At 42.9% G+C, this 10522-nt stretch overlaps 1 protein-coding gene across 1 annotated transcript in view; it reads left to right on the top strand.

Annotated features, from left to right (window-relative positions):
- The first annotated feature begins 1226 nt into the window (after positions 1 to 1226).
- Positions 1227 to 10522, top strand: part of RNF150 (ring finger protein 150) — a 168004-nt gene continuing 158708 nt past the window's right edge. The window contains exon 1 of the mRNA XM_013007115.2: positions 1227 to 1484. Coding sequence (XP_012862569.2) covers positions 1257 to 1484 — 228 coding nt within the window. The 5' untranslated portion in view covers positions 1227 to 1256. The remainder of the gene's footprint in view (positions 1485 to 10522) is intronic.

Below are 10522 nucleotides of genomic sequence, written 5' to 3'. Positions count from 1 at the left end.
GACCTAATTATCTTCTTTCTCCATGAAGAGATCTGTAGAAATGAATCGAAGCCTACTCCAGTGACAGGCTCCAAGTTTTTAACTGATATTCTGTTATGTGTACCAGTCACTGTGACGTGCTTATTGGTTCATTTGGGGCTTATTGCTGCATCTCCTTCCTTGTAGCCCTGTGTAGAGTCGGTGTGTGTGTGTGTGTGTGTGTGTGTGTGTGTGTCCTCTGGCATGAGGACTCAGCCTCAGATCTCCTTCCCCAGAGGTTGTCCCTTACCCATTCCAGGGAGAAGTGAGACCTCTGACAACTTGGACCTGTGTTTGCTTCCAACTGCCCTGCTAGTGCAGGGCTATGGTATGATGGGTTTTAAGAGTGCAGGTCTCCCCTTTCCTTGATAGCAGGACACCCAGGTATCCATTGAATTTGATCAGATGAATGGAAACTAGTTCTGAGGCCATTCTATTATGTCAGCGAATCATATTAGAGCTTTTTAAAAAAGGAATCCTTTCTGGTTCTTGGGTCCTCGCTGTAAGAGAAAATTGCCGTGGAGATGACTGAGGTTTGTCACTAAGCCTTCTTCGTGTCTGTGGGGAAGAGGGAGAAAGCTCTCAGGCTGGTGGAAGGGAAGTTGCCATCTCGCCCCTTTTCCATGGAGATCAAGAGCGTGCCCTTCCTGGGGGCGGGCAGGGGGCAGTGCGTGGAGCGCAGCATGTCACTGCACACAGGGTGACTTTGGAAGGGTTCTCCTGAACCAGATTCTGAACCGTGGGGTCAGCCCCTTCGAGAGTTGGATGGAGAGTGGTTTGGCAGGGCATGATCACGACCGTGCTATTGCCAGAATCATGAATAAAAGTTGGGCTCCTTTCTCATATGCAAGACCACAGCATCCCTAGATAGCTAGAGTAGTGGGGATGGGGGTGGGGGGTGAGAAAGTAGTTACTGTGGAGCCAGCTCTGACTATCGTGACCCCCAAAATGTGTTAGAGTCGACTCTGCTCCATACAGTGTCAATGGCTGCTTATTCAGTAGATCCCCAGGCTGTTCTTAGTAGGTGGATTTGAACCCCCAACCTTTCGGTTAACAGTGGAGCACATTACCCATCTGTACCACCCAGGAACATCCCCCAAACAGAGCTAAATTGGACTCTGTGGTCCTTCGACGAGGCCTTCTCAGGCCATCACGGAATTACGTGGTTTTTTGTCCTGACCCTTGCGGTGACCTGGCCTTCTTGCCCCTCTACAGGCGTAGAAGACATCGTGGCCATAATGATTCCTGAGCCGAAAGGGAAGGAGATCGTGAGCCTGCTGGAAAGAAACATCACTGTGACGATGTACATCACCATCGGGACCCGGAACTTGCAGAAATATGTGAGCCGCACCTCGGTTGTGTTTGTCTCCATCTCCTTCATTGTCCTGATGATCATTTCCCTCGCATGGCTGGTCTTTTACTATATCCAGAGGTTTCGATATGCAAATGCCAGGGACAGGAACCAGGTGAGTAACTCACATTAAAAAAAAAAAAGCAGTGTAAATGATTGAAAAAGTAATACAGATTATTGTACAAACATGGAAAATCACAGAAAATTACTAGCAAGACCTCAGTGAGTCAAACCTCCTCTTCTCGAGAAAGTTTCTTTGCATTTGCAAACACATGTGCGTATATATCTTTTGAAAGCAAGTGGTAACACACTTAACTCTATAGCTTTCTTTGCCAATCTTAAAAATGATCATGGTGATCTTGCATCCACATGCAAAGCAAGGTGCCTTCTCATTTCTAATGCCCGCAGAGCACTGCATGGTCATCTGGACAGGCCATGCCTGGCTTGCATGGCATGGCCGACACTTGGTGGCCGTGTTTCTCTTATTTTTAAAAAATGTACACATGGCATTTAGCTCATTTATGTTCTCAAAACTCTATCATTAATCTGTTGATTTATACTGTAGAATTATATTGCATCTCTAGTATTATAACATACTTCATATCTGTTCATGCTAATCTTCTTTATCTTGCTCTAGTTTCTCGGAATTTTCTTCGTTTTTCCCATGTTTATCTTTATATGACTTTAAATCACTATATGATTTTTAATCCATATCTTTATTATGAAATATTCAACAATAGAATAATTTACAAGGAATTTGTAACCGTATAATGTAAAGCATCCTGCCTACATATAGTCCATGTTTTGTCCCTTTGTTCAGCTCTTCCTTTTTCTGCTCTAACGGCATTTTTAAAGAACCATGGTGGAGCTGTGGGCTAAAGGTTGGCTTGCTAAGCACAGGGTCAGCAGTTCAAACCTATAGTTACTCTCAGAAGAAAGATAGCGCTGTCTTCTCTCATAAAGATGTACAGCCTTGGAAAATGTAAGGAGCCGTTTCCTTGGTCCTATGGGGTCTCTGTTTTGGAATCTACTTGATGGCAGTGTGTTTGAGTTGAATAGCACTTTAAAATATTTTTATGCCATCTTGTAATTAGTCTATGTTTATTCCTAGGCATTTAATCACTGAGTTACTATATAAATAAATGTTCCTATATTTAAAACTTTTGATACATGTATATTAAATCTGTAGTAGCTTCATCATTTTTACTGCAATAGTAATAGTAATGGTAATAGTAATAAACCCACACCAAATTCATTGCTATTGAGTTGATTTCAATTCACAGCAACCCTGCAGAACAGGGTAGAACTGCTTCTGTAGGTTTGCAAGACTGTAAATCTTTATGGGAATAGAAAACCTCATCTTTTGTCCCTCAGAGTGGCTGGTGGCTTTGAACTACTCATCAGTGCTTACCCCACCAGCCTACCAAGCTCCTATAATAATAATAAGTAGTGCTTATTACAGATAAAAATGTTCTTAGATGTTTGCTCCATCTAATAATAACAAGTTGATCATTTTACAGGGGAGGAAACTGGGCACAGAGAGGTTAAGTAACTTGGCCAGTGTCAAGAGGTATCTTTATCAATGGGGCTAACACTGGTGCACCACTGTCCATGTTCGTTACCACCACGCTGTAATGCTTATGATTGCTTGTATGCATTAGGTCATCAGGACTGCATCACTTATACATGCAGATAGTGGCATTATTCACATTTTAAAACCTCTTATTTATTTATTATGGTGTTACCTAGTTTCATTAGTTTAACCAAAAGCCAAACACTGCCATCGAGTAAATTTTGACTCAAGCAACTTTATCAGACAGAGGAGAACAATGTCTTAGGGTTCCCAATGCTGTGATCTTTACAGACGCAAACTGCACATCTTTCTCCCACAGAGCAGCTGGTGTATTCCAACCACTGACTAACAGTTAGCAGCCACAGGGGTTCCCATCAGCTTGTGCCTCCAAAGTAATGTTAATGTACTAGTAATTATACTGAACCTATTTCTCTTCGCTCTGAATTTAATGTGAGCAACCAGAATGTAATGGGCTTTGGGGGGGGGTCATTTTCTTTTTCTTTTCTTTTTCTACAGTTTATTATTTCCCCTTGAGGTCTTCTGAACTGAGATGAAATTGTATCATATTAAGAAGTCAATTTAGCACTGTTTTATTTGAGAAGGTTTTTAGACCAGGAATGGATGTTTGATTTTTAACTGCTCTTTGAATCCATGGTCCGAGTTTTCTCTGCCGATCTGTTAGTGAAAACCGAGCCAGTGGGAAGCCCAGTTGTCATCACGCTGCCCTCAGCTCGTGTTGACCTATTTTGTGTCAGAGGGGGACTGTTCTGAGAATGCAGCCACCGGATTTTATAAATATATCACCAGGCCTTTCTTCCAAAATACGTATGTGTAGATTCAAACCTCTCACCTTCTGCTTAGTAGGCAAACACATTACACATTTTCATCACCCAGGGACTCTAAGGAGTGAATCCTGTGAATTGAAGTCCCTATCGCACACTATTCTGAAGGGCCGTTAGACATCCTCATGGCCTGGATTTGCCTTGGTTAGCATCTTATTACCATCTTTTACTCACCTATATGAGATTTGTCTACTGTTCACCTTTATGTAACGATTAAGCAAATGTATACTGACTTTATATGAAAAATTTGGGAACTTTATTGTCAGTAGTTTAAATCTGCCATGTCCAACATATGGTGGTTCATAGACATAAGTGCATGCTTAAACTAATTATGATTAAATAAAATTTAAAATTCTATTCCTCAGTCTGACTATTTATCACGAGACTTGTGGCTACCATATTGGCAGTGCACAAAGAGCATTTTTGTCATCGTAGAAAGCGCTATAAGACATCACTGCTTAAAAGCATTCTTAAAAGCACTGGAGTTACCTGGTGGGGTAATGGGCTACAAACTGAGCTGTTACCCAAGGTCAGTGGTTTGAACCCACCAGTCTGCTCTGAGGGTGAAAGCTGAAGCTGTCTGCTCCCAGAGAACTTCAGCATCTCTGAGGCCCCACAGCCGGGCAGTTCTCCTCCCTGCTGCCCACGGTGGCACTGTCCCCTGGAAGCAGCTCCTTGGCAGTGAGCTTTTGTTTTTTTCTTTGGGCATTACCTGATTCTTAAAGTATTCGTGGAACTTTTCTAAGAACCAGCAAGATCTTAGTCGTTTGTTTTAAAGACGATAGCTCTTTAACTTTCCCCCCATGTTTTATGGGAACTGGTCTGTGTATATTTCCTCTAGCTTCTGAAACAGGGCTTTAAAACCATTTGTATTGCTTTCTTTCTGATTTTTTAAGTGCTCCATGTTCATTGTAAGAAATTCTGGAAGCCATACAAAATTACTAAGAAGAAAAATCACCCATTTTTCTCACCGATTTGCTGAAAAACGGTGTATTGATGTGTAGATGTGCGAGACATGAATGTATGGACATGTAGTTTTATGTTCTAATTTTATTACATAATGAAACTTTTCCCCTGCCAGTAAGTAATCTTTGAAAGCATGAGTTTTAGTAACTACAAAGTAGTCCCGTTCCACCACTTACCAAAAAGAAGCAAGTTACTTAACTTTTTCATGCTTTAGAAAAGCCTAATCTAAATGGGCATGTAAATCATGCCTGTATAATTTTGTAGAAGATTGAATTAGCCCATGTATATTATTTTTAAAGCTTCTAAACATATGCTAAAGGAGCTCTACTGGTAGAGTAGGTTATATGAGGACCTGCTAATCAACTTTCCATTCCCGTAAAGGCTGACAGGCTTGGACACTCATGGGGTGAGTCCTACTCTGTCCCAGGGTCACTATGAGTTGGAAGCAACCCAATGGCCAGGAAAGAAACATGCTAAGTACTTATTAACCTCTCAGTGAATGGTATCCATTACTGCTGTCCTATAGACTTCTTGAAAACTCCTTAGAAAATCCAATTTTGCCAGTCTCACCGAGTCTTCTCAAATTTAAACTAAAACCCAGTACCCTTTAGACACAAGGCACTGAAAGGGTATATAAAGCTAATATGTTCAATTCAGTAATCTCTAGGAGGTTTCATTTGAAAATATTATATATGTCAGATTCAGGTCTTACAAAGTTACTCACCCAGCTAATCAGAAAATGATAAATAGAAATGACGTGCCTCGAATTTTGAGCCTATGGACATTTCAAACAGTCATTAGGCAACTGAGGCAAGGATAACATTTGAAGCTCGATTTAAGCAGTTATTTCGGTCACCATGGTGGTAGATGTGTCTTCTATGTTTGTCTGGCTAATGTGTTTTCTGTACTATATGTGAAAAATAAATTGGAAGTTGACAGTACGGAAGTGGTTCAAGGGGCTTAAAAATTTATTCTGCCTTCATTTTTATTAACTTCCTTCCCATTACAGGATGTTCAGTGAAACCGAATTGCAGTAAAAGAGAGCAGTGCTGATCAAAGTGAACACTATACCTCTGACGGATAGAACAATAGTGTAGACTTCCCTTAGAAAACTGCTTCTCTTTGATGAGAAGGTCTCTGCTCCATTCAAAAAAAAAAAAAAGTTAACAGCTGTGCAGCCTGTAACAATACATTCTTCTTAGTAAGGCTTCATTGGCAGTTCAGAAAGAGTGACTCTCAGGTTGGAGGTAGTCTCACAGCCTGAGACGGAATATCAAAACCATGGACTTCACATTGGTATAGCATCCAGCTACTCAAGTGTGTGGAAGGAACCCTGAACTTGAATTAATGAGGCAGAAAGGAAAGGAAAGCCAGCGGCATGGTCTAGGACCACTGCCTCTTTCTCGGCATACTGAATGGACCTGGAGGCGATCTGTCAATGCAGTTCCCTGTGGAGGAAGGTCTGCTGTGGATTCTTTACATTAGTACCCTCACTGCAAGGTCTTTTCTGTGCTGACCTGGAGGAATCACAAGGTCAGCAGTTCAAAACCACCAGCCTCGCTGAGGAAGAAAGGTGCAGCTTCCACACTTGTGAAGCAGGCCTGCATGGGAAACCCAGAGGGGCAGATTTACTCTGTCTCATCGGGTCGCTAGGAGTTGGCATAGATTTCATGGCAGTGGGTTTGTTTACCAAGGTCCCTGGGTGATGCAAACCATTTATAATGACTGCTGGCTGAAAGGCTGATTATTGGGATCTACCCAAGGGCACTTTGGTTCTGGCTGTCTCCTAAAGTCTTGAAATCCCTTTAGAGCAATTTGGAATCGGCCTGATGACAACTAACAGCCAATAACCTAAAGATTGGTCGTTTGAACTCACCCAGTGGCTTTGTGGGGTTGGAGGGGGGGTGGCCTAGGGGTGTGCTTCTATATGGCCCTGTGAGGTCAGTCTGCTCTGTCAGAAGCAATAGCAGTGGACTGGGGGCCTTTGTTCTGGCTGCTGGCTTTATCTTTATTAAATATCAAAACAGAGCTGGCAAGCCGCTATTTCGACATGTAAGCTTACAGCAGAGGGGAGGACATGAGAATCACCAGGTGTAGATGCTACGAAAAATGACCAGGGCGGCAGGAGCTCACCTGAAGAGCAGGTATGCCAGGAGAAGAGGTCTGAAAATGGACCTGGGAGATTTTAATGTTACCTCATCCTCTACCCGGTCTCTCTTCTTCCATCCTATTATTTTAGGTATTCGTTTTCTTTTTTACCCCCTAGTTCTTGTCACTACCTGAACTTATTCTTTCTTTGCCCCTGCTTTACCTTCCCAGTGCACATAGGCCCTCTAAGGGAGGGGAAATAGGGATTTTGGTTTGTAGAAGACCCCAGTACACCTCAAGTTTCATTTGCATCCATACGCCTCTGTTCAAGGTTAACAACTTTTCAACTTTCTGCTTCACTCATAATACTTTTCGTTTATATTGCCTATTGTCGTTTCTTCCGGTCCAGCCTCCTTTGCGGACCTGATCTGTCAGGTACCTGTGTGGGCTTGAGTCCCAGCGACTAAATATTTCAAGCTCTTTCAAGAACTCTGGAAGGCGTCTGGACGCTTGCTTCCCTTCCTGAATTCCCCAAGAAGCCCAAATTGCTTGCGAAGAAGGCATGTCTTCTGAGGGCCTGCTTTTCCTCTGGCCACATTCCAGCCTCCTGAAGTCTCAGCTGAGATCAAACCCAGCATCTTTTCTGTTGCATCATCAGGCATTAAATTCAGACATAAATGTGACTCCCTCACATAGCTAATTAAGGTCTAGAATACTGCCCAGGCCAAGGTTTAGGAAACTAGGGGCAATTCAAAGCAAATATCATTTGTACCTATCTCTGACTTCGAATCAAAGTAGCGTCAATCCTAGACCGCTTCTGAGGTAAGACAACAAGGGGTTCACGTTAGATGAGCTTTTGGATGTAAAAACCTGTAACGGTCATGAAGCACGACAGAGCAGGGCTGATCTGTTGGATCATACTTTGTCCATAGAAAGGAGTAAGACAGCAGGATAGAGTGGGAAAAGAAGGTGCACACCTCAACCCACGGTCCATGGAAACAAAGGTTTTATAAGGATTTGGAAAATGGTTTGCTGACCATTTATCCCATATCCTGACAATTTTAAACACAATAAATCTCTGGTGGTCCCACTGGGTGAGTGGAAGCCTTAAGAAAATAGCCTGTTGATGATGCTGAAACTGCCTGGACACGTAAGAATCCATGTCCCCAGAAGAGGGCAGATGAGAAACCAAAGTCCTAAGAATTTCATTAAGATTTAATCTAAGGTATTTTATTGCTGTTTTTGAGATCATGCTCAGCAACTCATACACTAACACAACAGCTTCTCCATGAACACTTTCGTGACACTGAATAATTTCTTTAAATTATACAACTATCCTTATCCAAGAGTACACCAATTAGCATTTTTAAGAATTTAAGAGATATTACTAAAAACAAACAAACAAAACTCACCGCCATTGAGTTGATGCTGGTTCATGGCCACTCTGTCAGACAGAGAGCAACTGCCCTGTGGGTTTGTGAGACTATGACTCTTTACAGAAGTAGGAAACCTTGTCTTCCTCCCGAGGAGCAGCTGGTGGTTTCAAACTGCTGACCTTGCAGATCACAGCGCAAACATGTAGCCACTGCACCAACTGGGCTTCTTTTCCCATGTGAGCAGATCAGAGGAATTAAGTAGGCTTCGAGTTTGGTTTGCTTTTCATGAACAACATTGCCTTTGAAGCTAATCCAAGGGATTGCAGACTTGCCCTTGGTTGGTTTTTGGGTTTTGTTTGTTTGGTTGGTTTTAGTTGTTGTTTTATTTGTTTTATGTAAAGCCGGATTAAAGGCATTCAGCAACATTTTTGTTTCTGAAAAACCCAAAGTTTCCTTTCTCAGAGAATGTATTTTCCTGTTATTTGCCTGCATCTGGCGCCTGCCTTTTTGCTTTCTTTTGCACGTATTGGTGCTCACATTAGGTTGGAAAAAGAGAAGTGGTAGAATTTAAAACAAACTCAAGCTTCCTAAAGAAAAGGACAGGAACGGAGCAGGCAAGTGCCGGCTACCAAGGGAGATGCTGCAGGCGGAGACGCTCTGGTCTCCTGGGGAACAGTGACCAAAATTGCCCTGAGATTGCTCGGGGAGAAGGGCAAAGCCCTCCGGGCTTCAAAAAGGGAAAGTGTGTGTTGTTGTGTGCCCGAAGTGCAGTAATTAGCCACTGCTTTTCCCTGGGTAGAGAATTTGCCTGTTGGGGATCCTTGCCTCCTAGTTCAGCTCTGTCTGAATCAGTGGTTCTCAACCTTCCCCAGGCCACGATCCTTTCATACAGTTCCTCATGTTGTGGTGACCGCCCCCCCCAAACCATAACATTATTTTTGTTGCTACTTCATAACTGTCATTTTGCTACTGTTATGAATCAGGCGACCCCTGTGAAAGGGTTGTTCAAACCCCAAAAGGGGTTGCGACCCACAGGTTGAGAACTGCTGGTCTAAATGAAAACAGTGAATGGTTAGAGGTGGAGGAACTAAGGCCCAGCTCATGGAAGTGACATGGCCAAAGCCACAGAGAGTGTTAGTGGCAAAAGGCAGGACCAATAGCTGGATCTTCTGACCCCCTGATGCCTCCTCTTGTACAACACCTTGCATGAAAATAGCCCTTGTGTTTCTGCCTTACATTACGTACAAGTGCGCCAACGGCTACGCCATCCCCCTATCAGGACAGCAGGACTACCAGAAGAGGCCATCTGAGTGCCTTGACCCAGTTTCTAGCCGATAGGTGGTCATCGGACTAGACTAGCTGTGCAATGGTTCTTCTCACATTGACCAGACCTGAAAGAATCATTATTCGGCCTCTCAGAGTAGGAGAAAAGTATGAGTCACCCAAGGTCATGTGGGGGTCCAGACAACTGGCACCAACACTGTTGGCCTTTACAGTGACCTCCCTTCACCTGAATCACAAGCACATTTATTTTTCGGCTTGGTGACATGACGGTGACCATGATCATGATGATGATCATGTCCATAAACTACATCTGATAGAGATTTATCCAATTACACGAGAAGGGAGAAAAGTATAGTTTTGACCGCATGTTTTGGCATCCTAAGATTCTTAGTTACCTTGACGACATTACTAGGAAACCCACATGGGCAGTGCTGCTCTGCTGATAGGTTCACGATGAGTCATTACTGACTTGATGAGGGCGAGTTGGGGTTTTTTGGGTTCACTCCATTTCTGTGTCTGGTGCAGAGAAGGACCCCGAGAAGGTGTCTTATCTTTCTGCAGTCTCTTACGTAGGTCACTCGGTACGTGTCTTCTGGTTTGTCGAATTGGGACTGTAGTTGCTTACCACGCTGGCTGACATTTTGTATGAGTCAGAATCAACTTGATGACGGGGAGTTAGGTTGCTGTTGTTACTGTTGTCGTTATTGTTTATTTATTTTTCGAGTTAGTTGGCAGTGAGTTGATTCTGATTCATGGCAGTGTTGGCATTTACTTAGGACTTTATCTTCACTGTTGGCAAGGAACCAGTGACCCTGGTAAATAGTTCCTAATTACATTTCCAATTATCTTTAGCCAAGAAGACCCTACTGCACACAATCTTTAGAGAACAGAATGATTCAGGCCTAATTGAAGTACAGACCATCCACAAGAGCACGCTGGAGAATAAGAAGGCATCCCTTACTTCTTAACATATAGATATGAGTACATAGTTCTATTCACCTCTCAATATATATATATATATATA

The sequence above is a fragment of the Echinops telfairi genome, unplaced genomic scaffold (assembly GCF_000313985.2).
Source record: "Echinops telfairi isolate 266 unplaced genomic scaffold, ASM31398v2 ScPeMD7_2186;HRSCAF=2738, whole genome shotgun sequence".
Classification (NCBI taxonomy): Eukaryota; Metazoa; Chordata; class Mammalia; order Afrosoricida; family Tenrecidae; genus Echinops; species Echinops telfairi.
The sequence above is the reverse complement of the archived record's forward strand: the minus strand, read 5'-3'. Positions and strand labels throughout refer to the sequence as shown.